Source organism: Stegostoma tigrinum, chromosome 34 (assembly GCF_030684315.1).
Source record: "Stegostoma tigrinum isolate sSteTig4 chromosome 34, sSteTig4.hap1, whole genome shotgun sequence".
In the NCBI taxonomy this organism is placed as follows: domain Eukaryota; kingdom Metazoa; phylum Chordata; class Chondrichthyes; order Orectolobiformes; family Stegostomatidae; genus Stegostoma; species Stegostoma tigrinum.
In genome coordinates this window covers 1,095,794-1,114,679 of record NC_081387.1, presented here as the reverse complement: position 1 = coordinate 1,114,679, position 18,886 = coordinate 1,095,794, and the positions used below count along the sequence as shown (strand labels likewise).

Genomic DNA, 18,886 nt, shown 5'->3' with positions numbered 1-18,886 from the left:
GCTTGGAACATTAGAAGTAGCCTGGAAGGGTGTGGTCAGAGCTGCTAGAATTGTATGTGAGACAATCTATTTTACTGAGTTTGCCTTTCCTAGGCTGTGTTTACAGGATGTTACTGTGTTGGAACAGTTAATATTTAGTGGTTAAATAATATATTAATGTGTTAAGTTATCCAATAGAGTTAAGTCATTCCAATTCTTTTACTTGTTGTATTTTAACTACAGTGTATGAATAAAGTGTGTTTCGTTTAAGCCTGGTAGTCTGATCAATTGAACTGCATCCGGAACATACCGCCTGGCACTTGCCTTTAAAATAAGAAAAGGTTGGGGTCTAGGCTCCCTTCTTATTATATTTTGAAGGGGTCTGGTATGGTCCATAACATCAGCTCCCCTTCCCTATCCCCCAGTCATCATTGATGCATACCACAAACAATAATGGACCCAGCATTGGTCCCCGTGTTATACCGCTGCACACAAACAGATCTCTACCACCACCCTCTGTATCCAATCACTAAGCCAATTTTGGATCCATCTTGCTAAGTTGCTGTAACCTTTCACCTTCTTTATCAGACTCCCATGTGGGACTTTGCTGACATCTATATAAACTACATCAGCTACCCTACCCTCATCTGCATCTTGGTCACCTCCACGGAAAATTCCACCCTATTTGTTTGCCATGACCTCCCTCTGACAAAGCCCCATGCTGACCCTCCCTGATCAAACCTTGCCTCTCTAAATGGAGATTAATTTTCTCCTTCACTATTTTCTCCAATAGTTTCCCTAACACTGATGTTATTCTCACTGGTCTATAGTTCCCAGGTCTATCTGTACGAACCTTCTTGTAAAGAGGAACTATATTCACCATCCTCCAGCCCTCCAGCACCTCTCCTGTAACCAGAGAGGAATTAACAATTTGGGTCAGGGCCACAGGCCTCTCGCCACAAGATGCTGGCAGACTTGTTGAGTTTCTACATCAATTTCTGTGTTTGTATTAGATTTTCATCCTGTGTTTTGTTTTACTTCGTTGATTTTCATTTTCTAAAATTTACTAGATTTTGGGAAGCCCTAATCGATTGTAAGAGAGCACATTTGTGTCCTTTATTCGGGTAAAGGAGAGACACAGAAAGCAGAAAGCCAGTCAGCTTACATCTTACATGGGGAAATGTTCAAGCTTAATATTAAAGACCTGCTGTGAATAAAGGTGAACTAAGTGAATGAACTATACCTAGATTTTCAAAAGGCATTTGATATGAAGCCACATCAAAGGTTATTGAAAAAATAATAGATCATGGTGCAGGCAGTAACAGATTGGCCTGGTAGAAGATTGGCTGCCTGACATGAATCAGCAGGTAGGAATATATGGGCCACTTTTAAGTTGGCAAGGTGTAATAACTGGAGTGCCACATGAAGCAGCGGTGTGCCCTCAGCCGTTACGAACAATAGAAATTACTTGGAAGGCACTGTCACAAAATATGATGATGCTACAATGATGGGTAATTTATTAAGTTGTGAAAAGGACAGAAGGAAGCGACAATGGGACTGCAGTGGTTACGTGACTGGGCAACAAAGCAGAAAATGTACAAATTCCGTTTTGGCAGAACAAAATACTAAAGGAAGCACTGTGTCCAAATGGTGAAGTGTTGCCCAGCTCCGTGATGTACAGAGATCAGGGTTTCCTTGTACATAACTCACAAAGTTACATTATGCAGACAAGGCAAATAGTTAGATAAATACAGCTTTTCGCAGGGGAATTGCAAATAAAATAGGGTTTCTGTCATACAAGGTAACGCTAAGACCACATTTGCAGTACTGAGCACAGTATTGTTCATCTTATTTCAAGAGAAATGTGAATACACTGAGATTGAGCCAGCTGTTCAAGATGGCCGTTCCAGGCTGGCTGCATTCTTTCTTTTCCTTCTCTCTCTATCTTGTCTTTTTGTTACTTACCTTCTGGACTTCTGGACAGAGACACAGCCATGGCAAAGGCATCATTCTTCATGTAGCAGCAGATGTGAGTCCTGAGTGGTGCCAGCTGGAGGTCAGTGTGTGGAAGCAGCTGTGGGCCTCAGCCCAACGTGGTTAGAGTGGGTCCAGTGTGTTGTTGAGGGAGGTGCCAGGCATGTGCGGCATTCAGAGCAGAAATCCCAAAGTCTCCTGGAGAATGGGCCAAAGTGGAGGAGACCAAGTTCTAGTTTTCCGCTCGTTAACTTTTAACTTTATTTCTTTATTTTTCTACACATACTAAGAACAATAGTAATGATTTATTTATAATTTTGTTTCTCTTGTACTACTATTTGTACCTAAGTTTTGTACCTAGGATAATTCCATGTTTGGTGTCATTGTTCACTTTTCACTGCACTCCCGTACTTCTGGAATGGGCGAGATGTGGCAGGAAAGCTTACATCTTAAAATATTGGAAGCAATTCAGATCAAGGTTCACTAAACTCGAAACCAATTAATTTAAAGGAGTAAATCATGGCAGGAGAGTTCAAAGTTGTGGTGTGCTCCTGCTCTCTAGATCTGAAATCTGTATTGAGGGTTCCTCACAGAATTGGCAGCATCTAGAGGCTGGTCAGCCTGTCACCTTCACTACTGCTGAAAGCAGTTTGGACAAAGTATCATGTGTTTTTAAGAAGGAGCTCTTGTGGCTAAAAAGAATGTGGAGGTGGGGGGTGGTGGTGGGATTAGAGCATTGATTTAACTGATTAACCATGATCGTGTTGAAGGCAGAACAGGCTTGAGGTGCCAAATTGCCCATTCCTGTTAATGTGGTTTACTGCATCCGCTGTACCCGGTGTGGCTTCCTCTACATTGGGGAAAGCAAGCAGAGGCTTCAGGACTGCTTTGCAAAACACCTCCACTCGGTTCGCAATAACTGAACCTCCCAGTCGTGAGCCATTTTAACTCCCCCTCCCATTCCTTAGACGACATGTCTATCATGGACCTCCTGCTGTGCCATAATGATGCCACCCATAGGTTGCAGGATTAGCAAGTCATATTACGCTTGGGAACCCTGCAGCCCAATGGCATTAATATGGACTTCAGAAGCTTCAAAATCTCCCCTCCCCCGCTGCATCCGAAAACCAGCCCAGCTTGTCCCTGCCTCCCTAACCTGCTCTTCCTCTCACCTATCCCCTCCTCCCACCTCAAGCCGCACCTCCATTTCCTACCTACTAGCCTCACCCCGCCCTCTTGGCCTGTCCGTCCTCCCCGGACTGACCTATCCTTTCCCTACCTCCCCACCTATACTCTCCTCTCCACCTATCTTCTCCTCTATCCATCTTCGGTCCGCCTCTCCCTCTCTCCCTACTTATTTCAGAACCCTTTCACCATCCCCCTCTCTGATGAAGGGCCTAGGCCCGAAACGCCAGCTTTTGTGCTTCTAAGATGCTGCTCGGCCTGCTGTGTTCATCCAGCTCCACACTTTATTATCTGCCCATTCCTCTTCCTATCTTCAATGTTTCTGTGGGATTAGTAGGTTGCCATATGAGGAAGTGGTGGACAGGTTGGGCTTGTATCTTGTGGAGTTTAGAAAAATGAGACAACTTTGCTGAAACACTGTAAGAACCTGAAGGGAATGACAGGGCAGGCCGTGGAGAGGGTGTTTCCCCTTCTGGGAGAATCTCAGGGTCAGATAACAGACCATCCATTTAAGACATAGATCAGGTGAAAACTGGTTTCATTGAAGGCCCCGTGTCTTTGGAACTCTTTTCCTCAAAAGGTGGTAGGAGCAACATTGCTGAGTCTTTACAAGGCGGCAGTGAATAGATTCTTGATTGAAGAGGGAGTGAAAGGTTACAAGGGAAGGCAGGACCAAAGGCTAATCAGATCAGCCATGATCTTATTGAATGGTGGAACAGGCATAAGGAGTGGAATGGCCAACTCCAATTTGTCTATATGTCTGTCCTTCGTCCCTCCCTACTCATATCTCATTCTGATTTTATAACCGCCAAGTAAATCTCCCATTTGTCTCCTCTGGTCTAATGTTAATCTTTCCTCAATGTTAACATTCTAAATGTTAACATTGTCTTGACACCATCATCTTTCAATCTCCCTGTCCAATGGGATCACCACCTTGCTGAGTATGATGGGAAATGTATTCTTCATCCAGTGTGCCATCTTAATAGTTGTCTGTAAGATTTTTACACTGTCCTGTAGTGGGACGGTCCAGAATACAGCAGTCCTTCAGACAGGGACAAAACAATATTTTATAAAGTTCAGCAGGACTTCCTCGTTTTTGCAATATCTGTCTCACATTATAAAGTATAAACTCAGTTTCTCAGAGCATGGACTGTCAAGGGTGATCTAATCTAGGTGTCTATAATGTTCACTTGGATTCAATTAGGTAGAGATGGACACAGTATTTTCACACCCGGAGAGTAGAAATTAATCACTCTCTCCCCCTCGGGAGACTGAGCACATTGGGACAGAGGGAAAAATTGTGATCACAGATAATGGGAACTGCAGATGCTGGAGAATCCAAGATAACAAAGTGTGAAGCTGGATGAACACAGCAGGCCAAGCAGATTGCAGGAACAGCAACTCATATTCCACTTGGGAACCCTGCAGCCCAATGGTATCAATGTAGACTTCACAAGCTTCAAAATCTCCCCTTCCCCCACTGCATCCCAAAACCAGCCCAGCCTGTCTCTGCCTTCCTAACCTGTTCTTCCTCTCACCCATCCCTTCCTCCCACCTCAAGCCGCACCTCCATTTCCTACCTACTAACCTCATCCCACCCCCTTGACCTGTCCATCCTCCCCAGACTGACCTATCCCCTCCCCACCTCCCCATCTATGCACTCCTCTCCACCTATCTTCTCCTCCATCCATCTTCGGTCCGCCTTCCCCTCTCTCCCTATTTAGTTCAGAACCGTCTCCCCATCCCCCTTTTCTGATGAAGGGTCTAGGCCCGAAACGCCAGCTTTTGTGGTCCTGAGATGCTGCTTGGCCTGCTGGGTTCATCCAACTCCACACTTTGTTATCGTGGGACAGAGGGAGATTGGATATCTGAGTGGAAATAATTTTTGAGGTTAGGGTTTGAGGGGACTTTGAATAAAGATGGGTAAATGTTGCAGACACATTGAGCAGCCAGCTTGAATGTTCCTAATGTTTCCCCCCTGTTCATGTTCTGCATCAAATCACTTTCACTTTCTCCTTTGATTCTGAAAACCTGCTGCAGTTTATTCTCCCTGGTAACCGATGGTGTGTCTTTACAGTATCTCTCTGATTGGGTGGTTCACTGTAATTTTCTAATTTATTTGGAGACGACTCAACCTGTCCAGTAATGTTCTACCCAGAAACTGCCAACTCATATACTGTTCCTATTCTCATTGGCTCAGTGTGTAAGCAGTGTCCAATCAGTAAGGAGGGATTTGATGATCAGTAAGGAGGGATTTGATGTTACTTTCACCGGCCCTGGGTCAGAGCATATTCAGACAGATCCAGAGTAGGACACTATCAGGATCTCTCCAGTGCAAGATCATCTGTTCCAAAAGCAGCGACTACAGACCATTTCTCAAACTCTGCGAGGGCAGAAGGCAATGTTCAGACTTATACTACTCGGCCTCCTGTGTGGAGGGGCATCTGCAGGTGGGTAATGGGCACAGAGAGGATCTCAGTGCCAGCCTGGGTATTGGAGTATTAACCCCTGATCAGAGAGGATCTCAGTGCCAGCCTGGGTATTAGAGCATTAACCCCTGATCAGAGAGGGTCTCAGTGCCAGCCTGGGTATTGGAGCATTAACCCCTGATAGAGAGGGTCTCAGTGCCAGCCTGGGTATTGGAGCATTAACCCCTGATAGAGAGGGTCTCAGTGCCAGCCTGGGTATTGGAGCATTAACTCCTGATCAGGGAGGGTCTCAGTGCCAGGCTCTGTATTGGGCATTAATCCTCAGTTAGTCTCAGTGGGGAAGGAGACCAACGATCAGAACGGGCCAGGGAAAGATGGGACTGGGATAAGGGGCTGCGGAGAGAGACTGGGAGACGGTGTGGGTGACTGAAGTTTAGAGTGATGAGGCTGGAGGGAGAGAGAGATGGTGTGTATAAGGGTCTTAGGTTAGGGTGACGAGATTGTAGAAACAGAGATGTTCGGATTAGCAAGGTGAGATTGGTGAGAGGAGAACGCAGCAGTGGTTCATCCCCTCCAGTCAGTTCCATCAATGACCAATTAGATGACAGATAATGTGCCCCTCTTTCCCTAAGTTTGCTCGATCTGCTGTGACCCCTTCACTGAACACAGCTGTCTATAGACTGAGGAACAGAGGTCACAGACTGATCACCGATCATTGCCAAGAAACACTAACTGTTTCTCTCCACAGGGATTGACACAGCTGCTGGGGATTTCTAGCACTTTCAGTTTGTATTCAGATTTCCAGAATCCACAGTATCTTGTTTTTCTAAAAGTCTATGTCTCTCTGTGTGAATAACTGCAATTATTGCCCAATATCTGCAGCTTTATGAGGAGAGTGTTCTCTGGATTTTCACTCCCCTTGTGTGTGAGAAACTGTTTCCTGGTTTCCCTCCTGAACAGTAAAGGTTTCATGTTCAGATCATGTCAGTGGTTTGTGATTCTCCCAGCAGGGGGAGCAATTTCTCTGGCCCTGAAATCCCTATTGAAGGTCCCTCACAGAATTGTCATAAAGTCTGACACTGAGACACATGAGGAGATAAAGAAATAAACAAACACCAGATCAAAGAGAGCAGTTCTATGGAGGGTGTGAAAGGAGGAGGGTGAGGTGTAGAGATGGAGAGGTTTAGGACGGGAATTCCAGAGGCTGGGGACTTGACAGCTGAAGTTGCGACCAGTCAAATGGGAGATGCTGAAGAGGTATGTTGGACGGCTGTGGGTGTGTAAGAGATGATGGAGATTGGGAGGGGAAACATCATGGAGAGATTTAAAATCAGGGATCAGAAATATGAAATATAGATGTTCCTTGATGGGGAATCAGTGAGCAGGGATTCGGCAGGAATTCAGACCGGATTTTGGGGCGAATTCAAGGGTAGAACATATGATTTCCATCAGGAACCCATTGGCATAGTTGTCTCGCGAATGAAGGTTTCAGCAACAGATGGAGCTGAGATGGAGTAAAGTTGAATTGGAGTGACACAGTCAGTTGTTTCACAACTTCATTTTTGGAATATGGATTAATTTATATTGTAAACACTTCAATGTAGCAACCCTTAATCTTCTAAATGAAAAGAATACAGGTCATGTTAAAATAATCTCATCTCCGAATTTAACTGTTTAATCTCCTGGCACACCATGGTGACTGTATGCTGCATTCCATCCCAGGCCAATATATTTTTACCTATGTGCTCTGTCCAAAACTGAACACAGTTCTCCAGCTCAAGTCTAAAAAGGGTCTGTACAGATGGAATGTAACTCCATCCCCTTGTATTCTAGCCCTGGAGATAAATAATGCCATTTTATTAGGACAGTGTTCTCAACCTTTTCATTAACAAGGCATACTTTACAAACAGTTCTCTGGTACACACACTTATTTCAGCTGAATTGGTTGCTCATAAATGTCAAATTTACTCATATTTATTCTGGTTATGACTGACAAGAGAGGTTTGCAACATTGTGCATGCTGCAAGCTAAAGAAGGATCAAATGCATTAATAACAAAAACAGAAAAATTGTTGGAAAAGTTCAGAAAGTCTGGCAGCATCTGTGAACAGAAATCAGAGTTAACATTTTGGACCCTTCCTTGGAACTCAAATACATTAATGTTTCAAATCCACTGGAAAATATGCACTGTCATGATTGTGAGCACAGACGTATTTTCAGATTCTGCCCAACTCAGTGATTTCTGACTATTCACGATTTTAAACCTATTTCACACACTGCGATCGCTTGAAGGGGTCTGAATTTCACAGGGGTCATTTCATATTTGTAATAATATTTTTGAAAACATGACTTTTATTAAATAATCATATTCACTCACAGAATGTGGGTGTGTCTGACTAGGCTAGCTGAGTAAACCACATTGGTGTGGGTCTGAGGTCACTTGTAGATCAGGTAAGGATGGTAGATTTCCTGAGAATTGATTCATGGTCATTGTTCAACTCTTAATTCCAGATTCTATGGATTTGTACCCAGATCCCCAGAACATTACGAGAGTCTCTGGATGAATATTGAATTGAATACTGATAATTGAATTGAATTGGATTAGCTTTATTGTAACGTACTCAAATGACTATGTGTGAAGTTGATAAGTCATCACTTACAGCACCACCTTGGGTGCAAAGGTACCGGAGTAAAGATTCTTCGCTTACAGATTAGTTACAGTGTAACAGAATGAACAACAGATGGCGCCATCTTAGGCACAGTAAGCGACAGAAATGAAGGAAGCAAGGATACATTACAGCTGTACACAGTATAACCCTCGGTCAGAAAAACAAGAAGCAATCTTAAAATGCCAACATCAGAGTCTCTCTCTGAGGGTTATCTGCAGCAGATCAGCACAGGAGTCTTCACATACTCTGACAGCTGGCTTCTGCCACACTTCACACTGGGCCACTGATCGCTGGCAACCCTGCTTCGCGCCACAGGCCTGTGTACGCGGTCTCGGGCTCTCTCTGTTTTAGGGTTTATTTACAGGGCCCTCTGTGTTTTAGGGTTTATTTACAGGAGGCTCTATGTTTTAGGATTTATTTACCGGGGCTCTGTGTTTTAGGATTTATGTAGAGGGCCCTCTGTGTTTTAGGATTTATTTACAGGGGGCTCTGTTTTAGAGATTATTTACAGGGGCTCTGTTTGATGGTCTAGTTGCAGGGTGTTCTGTGTGTTTTAGGGATTATTTACAGGGGGCTATGTGTGTTTCCGGGATTATTTACAGGGTGTTCTGTGTGTTTTAGGGTTTATTTACAGGGGGTTGTGTGTGTTTGAAGGATTATTTATAGTGGGCCTTGTGTGTTTTAGGGATTATTTACAGGAGGCTCTGCGTTTTCAGGTTATTTACAGGGGCCTCTGTGATTTAGTGTTTATTTACAGGAGGCTCTGTGTGCTTTAGGGATTATTTACCAGGGGCTCTGTGTTTTAGGGTTTATTTACAGCGGTCTCTGTGTTTTAGGATTTATTTACTGGGGGCTTTGTGTTTTAGGATTTATTTACTGGGGGCTCTGTGCTTCAGAGTTTATTTACAGGAGAATCTGTGTGATTTAATGTTTATTTACAGGGTGCTCTGTGTGATTTAGGGATTATTTACAGGGGGCTCTGTGTGATTTAGGGATTATTTAGAGGGGGCTGTGTGTGTTTCAGGGATTATTTACAGGGGGCTCTGTGTGTTTTAGGGATTTTTACAGTGGGCTCTGTGTGATTTAGTGATTATTTACAGTGGGCTCTGTGTGATTTAGGGATTATTTACAGTGGGCTCTGTGTGATTTAGGGATTATTTACAGTGGGCTCTGTGTGTTTTAGGGATTATTTACAGGAGGCTCTGTGTGTTTTAGTGATTATTTACAGGAGGCTGTGTGTGATTTAGGGGTTATTTACAGGGGGTTATGTGTGATTTAATGTTTATTTACAGGGGGCTCTGTGCGTTTTAGGGATTTTTTTACAGGGGGCTCTCTGTGTTTTAGGGATTATTTACAGGGGGCTATGTGTGATTTAATGTTTATTTACAGGGGGCTCTGTGTGTTTTAGAGATTATTTATAGGGGGCTCTGTGTGTTTTAGAGATTATTTACAGGCAGCTCTGTGTAATTTAATGTTTATTTACAGGGGGCTCTGTGTGTTTTAGGGATTATTTACAGGGGGCTCTGTGTAATTTAATGTTTATTTACAGGGGGCTCTGTGTGTTTTAGTGATTATTTACAGAGGGCTTTGTGTGATTTAGGGATTATTTACAGGGGGCTCTGTGTGATTTAGGGTTTATTTACAGGGGGCTCTGTGTGATTTAGTGATTATTTACAGGGGGCTCTGTGTGTTTCAGGGATTATTTACAGGGGGCTCTGTGTGATTTAGAGATTATTTACAGGGGGCTCTGTGTGATTTAATGTTTATTTACAGGGGGCTCTGTGTGTTTTAGAGATTATTTACGGGGGCTCTGTGTGTTTTAGAGATTATTTACAGGAAGCTCTGTGTGATTTAATGATTATTTAGAGGGGGCTCTGTGTGATTTAGGGATTATTTACAGGGGACTCTGTGTGATTTAGGGATTATTTACAGTGGGCTCTGTGTGATTTAATGTTTATTTACAGGGGGCTCTGTGTGTTTTAGAGATTATTTACAGGAGGCTCTGTGTGATTTAGGGATTATTTGCAGGGGGCTCTGTGTGATTTAGTGATTACTTACAGGGGGCTCTGTGTGTTTCAGGGATTATTTACAGGGGGCTCTGTGTGATTTAGGGATTATTTAGAGCGGGCTCTGTGTGTTTCAGGGCTTATTTTCAGGGGTCTATGTGTGATTTAATGTTTATTTACAGGGGGCTCTCTGTGTTTTAGGGATTATTTACAGGGGGCTCTGTGTGTTTTAGGGTTTATTTACAGGGGGCTCTGTGTGTTTCAGGGCTTATTTACAGTGGGCTCTGTGTGATTTAGTGATTATTTACAGTGGGCTCTGTGTGATTTAGGGATTATTTACAGGGGTCTCTGTGTGATTTAGGGATTATTTACAGGGGGCTCTGTGTGATTTAGGGATTATTTACAGGAGGCTCTGTGTGATTTAGGGATAATTTGCAGTGGGCTCTGTGTGATTTAATGTTTATTTACAGGGGCTCTGTGTGTTTTAGAGATTATTTACAGGAGGCTCTGTGTGATTTAGGGATTATTTACAGGGGGCTCTGTGTGATTTAGGGATTATTTACAGGGGGCTTTGTGTGATTTAGGGATTAATTACAGTGGGCTCTGTGTGATTTAATGTTTATTTACAGGGGGCTCTGTTGTGATTTGGGGATTATTTACAGGGGTCTCTGTGTGATTTAGGGATTATTTACAGGAGGCTCTGTGTGATTTAGGGATTTTTGCAGTGGGCTCTGTGTGATTTAATGTTTATTTACAGGGGCTCTGTGTGTTTTAGAGATTATTTACAGGAGGCTCTGTGATTTAGTGATTATTTACAGGGGGCTCTGTGTGATTTAATGTTTATTTACAGGGGGCTCTGTGTGTTTTAGAGATTATTTACAGGAGGCTCTGTGTGATTTAGGGATTATTTACAGGGGGCTCTGTGTGATTTAGTGATTATTTACAGTGGGCTCTGTGTGTTTTAGTGATTATTTACAGGGGGCTCTGTGTGTTTTAGAGATTATTTACAGGGGGCTCTGTGTGATTTAGGGATTATTTACATGGGGCTCTGTGTGATTTAGTGATTATTTACAGGGGGCTCTGTGTGTTTTAGTGATTATTTACAGAGGGCTTTGTGTGATTTAGGGATTATTTACAGGGGGCTCTGTGTGATTTAGGGTTTATTTACAGGGGGCTCTGTGTGATTTAGGGATTATTTACAGGGGGCTCTGTGTGTTTCAGGGATTATTTACAGGGGGCTCTGTGTGTTTTAGGGTTTATTTACAGGGGGCTCTGTGTGTTTCAGGGCTTATTTACAGTCGGCTCTGTGTGATTTAGTGATTATTTACAGGGGTCTCTGTGTGATTTAGGGATTATTTACAGGGGGCTCTGTGTGATTTAGGGATTATTTACAGGAGGCTCTGTGTGATTTAGGGATTATTTGCAGTGGGCTCTGTGTGATTTAATGTTTATTTACAGGGGCTCTGTGTGTTTTAGAGATTATTTACAGGAGGCTCTGTGTGATTTAGGGATTATTTACAGGGGGCTCTGTGTGATTTAGGGATTATTTACAGGGGGCTTTGTGTGATTTAGGGATTAATTACAGTGGGCTCTGTGTGATTTAATGTTTATTTACAGGGGGCTCTGTTGTGATTTGGGGATTATTTACAGGGGTCTCTGTGTGATTTAGGGATTATTTACAGGAGGCTCTGTGTGATTTAGGGATTATTTGCAGTGGGCTCTGTGTGATTTAATGTTTATTTACAGGGGGCTCTGTGTGTTTTAGAGATTATTTACAGGAGGCTCTGTGTGATTTAGGGATTATTTACAGGGGGCTCTGTGTGGTTTAGTGATTATTTACAGGGGGCTCTGTTGTGATTTGGGGATTATTTACAGGAGGCTCTGTGTGATTTAGGGATTATTTGCAGTGGGCTCTGTGTGATTTAATGTTTATTTACAGGGGCTCTGTGTGTTTTAGAGATTATTTACAGGAGGCTCTGTGATTTAGTGATTATTTACAGGGGGCTCTGTGTGATTTAATGTTTATTTACAGGGGGCTCTGTGTGTTTTAGAGATTATTTACAGGAGGCTCTGTGTGATTTAGTGATTATTTACAGGGGGCTCTGTGTGTTTTAGTGATTATTTACAGGGGGCTCTGTGTGTTTTAGAGATTATTTACAGGGGGCTCTGTGTGATTTAGGGATTATTTACAGGGGGCTCTGTGTGATTTAGTGATTATTTACAGGGGGCTCTGTGTGATTTAATGTTTATTTACAGGGGGCTCTGTGTGTTTTAGAGATTATTTACAGGAGGCTCTGTGTGTTTTAGAGATTATTTACAGGAGGCTCTGTGTGATTTAGGGATTATTTACAGGAGGCTCTGTGTGATTTAGTGATTATTTACAGGGGGCTCTGTGTGATTTAGGGATTATTTACAGGGGGCTGTGTGTGATTTAGGGATTATTTACAGGGGGCTCTGTGTGATTTAGAGATTATTTACAGGAGGCTCTGTGTGATTTAGGGATTATTTACAGGGGGCTCTGTGTGATTTAGTGATTATTTACAGGGGGCTCTGTGTGATTTAGAGATTATTTACAGGAGGCTCTGTGTGATTTAGGGATTATTTACAGGGGGCTCTGTGTGATTTAATGTTTATTTACAGGGGGCTCTGTGTGATTTAGAGATTATTTACAGGAGGCTCTGTGTGATTTGGGGATTATTTACAGGGGGCTCTGTGTGATTTAGGGATTATTTACAGGGGGCTCTGTGTGATTTAGTGATTATTTACAGGGGGCTCTGTGTGATTTAGGGATTATTTACAGGGGGCTCTGTGTGATTTAGTGTTTATTTACAGGGGGCTCTGTGTGATTGAGTGATTATTTACAGGGGGCTCTGTGTGATTTAATGTTTATTTACAGGGGGCTCTGTGTGTTTTAGAGATTATTTACAGGGGGCTCTGTGTGATTTAGGGTTTATTTACAGGGGGCTCTGTGTGATTTAGTGATTATTTACAGGGGGCTCTGTGTGATTTAGTGTTTATTTACAGGGGGCTCTGTGTGATTTAATGTTTATTTACAGGGGGCTCTGTGTGATTTAGAGATTATTTACAGGAGGCTCTGTGTGATTTAGGGATTATTTACAGGGCGCTCTGTGTGATTTAATGTTTATTTACAGGGGGCTCTGTGTGATTTAGGGATTATTTACAGGGGGCTCTGTGTGATTTAGTGATTATTTACAGGGGGCTCTGTGTGATTTAGGGATTATTTACAGGGGGCTCTGTGTGATTTAGTGATTATTTACAGGGGGCTCTGTGTGATTTGGGGATTATTTACAGGAGGCTCTGTGTGATTTAATGTTTATTTACAGGGGGCTCTGTGTGTTTTAGAGATTATTTACAGGGGGCTCTGTGTGATTTAATGATTATTTACAGGGGGCTCTGTGTGATTTAATGTTTATTTACAGGGGGCTCTGTGTGTTTTAGAGATTATTTACAGGGGGCTCTGTGTGTTTTAGAGATTATTTACAGGGGGCTCTGTGTGATTTAGGGATTATTTACAGGGGGCTCTGTGTGATTTAGGGATTATTTACAGGGGGCTCTGTGTGATTTAATGTTTATTTACAGGGGGCTCTGTGTGATTTAGAGATTATTTACAGGAGGCTCTGTGTGATTTAATGTTTATTTATAGGGGGCTCTGTGTGATTTAGAGATTATTTACAGGAGGCTCTGTGTGATTTAGGGATTATTTACAGGGGGCTCTGTGTGATTTAGGGATTATTTACAGGGGGCTCTGTGTGATTTAGTGATTATTTACAGGGGGCTCTGTGTGATTTAGGGATTATTTACAGGGGGCTCTGTGTGATTTAGTGTTTATTTACAGGGGGCTCTGTGTGATTTAGTGATTATTTACAGGGGGCTCTGGGTGATTTAATGTTTATTTACAGGGGGCTCTGTGTGTTTTAGAGATTATTTACAGGGGGCTCTGTGTGATTTAGGGTTTATTTACAGGGGGCTCTGTGTGATTTAGTGTTTATTTACAGGGGGCTCTGTGTGATTTAATGTTTATTTACAGGGGGCTCTGTGTGATTTAGAGATTATTTACAGTGGGCTCTGTGTGATTTAATGTTTATTTACAGGGGGCTCTGTGTGTTTTAGAGATTATTTACAGGGGGCTCTGTGTGTTTTAGAGATTATTTACAGGGGGCTCTGTGTGATTTAGGGATTATTTACAGGGGGCTCTGTGTGATTTAGGGATTATTTACAGGGGGCTCTGTGTGATTTAATGTTTATTTACAGGGGGCTCTGTGTGATTTAGAGATTATTTACAGGAGGCTCTGTGTGATTTAATGTTTATTTACAGGGGGCTCTGTGTGATTTAGAGATTATTTACAGGAGGCTCTGTGTGATTTAGGGATTATTTACAGGGGGCTCTGTGTGATTTAATGTTTATTTACAGGGGGCTCTGTGTGATTTAGAGATTATTTACAGGAGGCTCTGTGTGATTTAGGGATTATTTACAGGGGGCTCTGTGTGATTTAGAGATTATTTACAGGAGGCTCTGTGTGATTTAATGTTTATTTACAGGGGGCTCTGTGTGATTTAGAGATTATTTACAGGAGGCTTTGTGTGTTTTAGAGATTATTTACAGGGGGCTCTGTGTGATTTAGGGTTTATTTACAGGGGGCTCTGTGTGATTTAGGGATTATTTACAGGGGGCTCTGTGTGATTTAGTGATTATTTACAGGGGGCTCTGTGTGATTTAGTGGTTATTTACAGGGGGTTTTACGTTATTTCGCGGTGTCTGTGCCAGCAGCTGGAGGTGGTTCTGAGATTGCGTTGGCGGGTTTGATCTGATCGCTGTGTCTCGGTTCCGGGGGCCGGCGGGACGGGCACCCGGGCTGTGCGGGGAGGGGGGGGTGTGAGACCGGGCTGTGGGGTGGGGGGGTGAGACCGGGCTGTGGGGGGGGGGGGTGAGACCGGGCTGTGGGGGGGGGGGGGGGGGTGTGAGACCGGGCTGTGGGGGGGGGGGGTGTGAGACCGGGCTGTGGGGAGGGGGGGGGGGGGTGAGACCGGGCTGTGGGGGGGGGGGGGGGTGAGACCGGGCTGTGGGGGGGGGGGGGGGTGAGACCGGGCTGTGGGGGGGGGGGGTGTGAGACCGGGCTGTGGGGGGGGGGGGGTGTGAGACCGGGCTGTGGGGGGGGGGGGGTGAGACCGGGCTGTGGGGGGGGGGGTGAGACCGGGCTGTGGGGGGGGGGGTGAGACCGGGCTGTGGGGGGGGGTGTGAGACCGGGCTGTGTGGGGGGGGGGGGTGAGACCGGGCTGTGGGGGGTGTCTCCCGGCGGGATCGCCCCCTGATCTCTCTGTCTCTGTGTTTCAGGGTCTCACAGTCTCCGGTATGTTCACACCTGGACCACCCCCCTGCCGGGAGTCCCGGAGTTTGTGGCGGTCGGGTACGTGGATGAGAAACCGATTGATTACTACGACAGCGAGATCCGGAGGGACATCCCCCGGCAGCGCTGGATGGCGGAGCGTGAGGGGCCGGATTATTGGGACAGAGAGACACAGAACCTGCGGGGCTGGGAGTCGGGGGAAAGACCGCGATCCAGATCCTGAGCGAACGGACCAACCAGACCGGGGGTAAGTGAGAGGGGATCCGCGGGGATCGGGCCCGGGCCGGGGCGGGGCTGTCATTGGCCGCCCCCGTGCGATCCCTCCCTGTCATTGGCCGCCTCGTGCGATCCCTCCCTGTCATTGGCCGCCCCGTGCGATCCCTCCCTGTGATTGGCCGCCCCGTGCGATCCCTCCCTGTGATTGGCTGTCTCTCTCTGTGACCCACAGGGATCCACTCGTGGCAGCTGGTGTACGGCTGTGAGCTCCGGGACGGCGGCAGCACCGCGGGGTTTTATCAGTTCGGCTGGGACTACAAGGACTTCATCAGCTTCGACAAGGACAGGATGGTGTGGGCCACCCCGGTCACTGCGGGGCAGATCACCAAGAACAAGTGGGAGCAGGATCAGGGACTAAACCAGCGGAAAAAGGGTTACCTGGAGGGAACGTGTATCGAGTGGCTGAAGAGATACCTCAGACACGGAGAGACAGAACTGAGACCAGGTCAGTGTGAGACAGGGGGGGGACACTGTGTGGGGGACAGCGGGGACAGGGGGAGCAGAGAGGGGGACGGACGGACGGGCCAGGCCGGGCCGGGACGGGGGAGCGGTGACGGGGACGGGCCAGGCCGGGCCGGGACGGGGGAGCGGTGACGGGGACGGGCCAGGCAGGGCCGGGACGGGACGGAGGAGCGGTGACGGGGACGGACGGGCCGGGATGGGACGGGGGAGCGGTGACGGGGACGGACGGACGGGCCGGGACGGGAGAGCAGTGACGGGGACGGACGGACGGGCCGGGCCGGGCCGGGACGGGGGAGCGGTGACGGGGACGGACGGACGGGCCGGGACGGGGGAGCAGTGACGGGGACGGACGGACGGGCCGGGCCGGGCCGGGACGGGGGAGCGGTGACGGGGACGGACGGACGGGCCGGGCCGGGCCGGGACGGGGGAGCGGTGACGGGGACGGACGGACGGGCCGGGACGGGGGAGCGGTGACGGGGACGGACGGACGGGCCTGGCCGGGACGGGGGAGCGGTGACGGTGACGGACGGATGGGCCGGGCCGGGCCGGGGGAGCGGTGTTGGGGACGGACGGACGGACGGACGGGCCGGGCCGGGCCAGGACGGGGGAGCGGTGACGGGGACGGACGGACGGGCCAGGCCGGGCCGGGACGGAGGAGCGGTGACGGGGACGGACGGGCCGGGATGGGACGGGGGAGCGGTGACGGGGACGGACGGACGGGCCGGGCCAGGCCGGGACGGGGGAGCGGTGACGGGGACGGACGGACGGGCCAGGCCGGGCCGGGACGGAGGAGCGGTGACGGGGACGGACGGGCCGGGATGGGACGGGGGAGCGGTGACGGGGACGGACGGACGGGCCGGGCCAGGCCGGGACGGGGGAGCGGTGACGGGGACGGACGGACGGGCCAGGCCGGGCCGGGACGGGGGAGCGGTGACGGGGACGGACGGACGGGCCGGGCCGGGACGGGGGAGCTGTGTTGGGGACGGACGGACGGACGGACGGGCCGGGCCGGGCCAGGACGGGGGAGCGGTGACGGGATCGGACGGACGGGCCGGGCCGGGCCGGGGGAGCGGTGACGGGGACGGACGGACGGGCCGGGCCGGGCCGGGACGGGGGAGCGGTGACGGGGACGGACGGACGGGCCGGGCCGGGCCGGGACGGGGGAGCGGTGACGGGGACGGACGGACGGGCCGGGCCGGGCCGGGACGGGGGAGCGGTGACGGGGACGGACGGACGGGCCGGGACGGGGGAGCGGTGACGGGGACGGACGGACGGGCCGGGCCGGGCCGGGCCGGGACGGGGGAGCGGTGACGGGGACGGACGGACGGGCCGGGCCGGGGGAGCGGTGAGGGGGACGGACGGACGGGCCGGGCCGGGACGGGGGAGCGGTGACGGTGACGGACGGATGGGCCGGGCCGGGACGGGGGAGCGGTGTTGGGGACGGACGGACGGACGGACGGGCCGGGCCGGGCCAGGACGGGGGAGCGGTGACGGGGACGGACGGACGGGCCAGGCCGGGCCGGGACGGGGGAGCGGTGACGGGGACGGGCCAGGCCGGGCCGGGACGGGGGAGCGGTGACGGGGACGGACGGACGGGCCTGGCCGGGACGGGGGAGCGGTGACGGGGACGGACGGACGGGCCGGGACGGGGGAGCGGTGAGGGGGACGGACGGACGGGCCGGGACGGGACGGGGGAGCGGTGACGGTGACGGACGGATGGGCCGGGCCGGGACGGGGGAGCGGTGACGGGGACGGGCCAGGCCGGGCCGGGACGGGGGAGCGGTGTTGGGGACGGACGGACGGGCTGGGACGGGGGAGCGGTGACGGGGACGGACGGACGGGCCGGGACGGGACGGGACGGGGGAGCGGTGACGGGGACGGACGGACGGGCCGGGACGGGGGAGCGGTGACGGGGACGGACGGACGGGCCGGGACGGGGGAGCGGTGACGGGGACGGACGGACGGGCCAGGCCGGGCCAGGCCGGGAAGGGGGAGCGGTGACGGGGACGGACGGACGGGCCAGGCCGGGAAGGGGGAGCGGTGACGGGGACGGACGGGCCGGGATGGGACGGGGGAGCGGTGACGGGGACGGACGGGCCGGGATGGGACGGGGGAGCGGTGACGGGGACGGACGGACAGGCCGGGATGGGACGGGGGAGCGGTGACGGGGACGGACGGATGGGCCAGGCCGGGCCGGGAAGGGGGAGTGGTGACGGGGACGGACGGATGGGCCGGGCCGGGACGGGGGAGCGGTGTTGGGGACGGACGGACGGACGGACGGGCCGGGCCGGGCCAGGACGGGGGAGCGGTGACGGGGACGGACGGACGGGCCAGGCCGGGCCGGGACGGGGGAGCGGTGACGGGGACGGACGGATGGGCCAGGCCGGGCCGGGAAGGGGGAGTGGTGACGGGGACGGACGGATGGGCCGGGCCGGGACGGGGGAGCGGTGTTGGGGACGGACGGACGGACGGACGGGCCGGGCCGGGCCAGGACGGGGGAGCGGTGACGGGGACGGACGGACGGGCCAGGCCGGGCCGGGA

The 18,886-nt window shown here is 49.8% G+C and overlaps 1 protein-coding gene across 1 annotated transcript in view; it reads left to right on the top strand.

Annotated features, from left to right (window-relative positions):
* Positions 1-5,365: 5,365 nt before the first annotated feature.
* LOC125446629 (class I histocompatibility antigen, F10 alpha chain-like) overlaps positions 5,366-18,886 on the top strand; it is a 28,875-nt gene continuing 15,354 nt past the window's right edge. The window contains 4 exon segments of the mRNA XM_059639445.1: positions 5,366-5,588; positions 15,595-15,804; positions 15,807-15,854; positions 16,056-16,328. Coding sequence (XP_059495428.1) covers positions 5,540-5,588; positions 15,595-15,804; positions 15,807-15,854; positions 16,056-16,328 — 580 coding nt within the window. The 5' untranslated portion in view covers positions 5,366-5,539.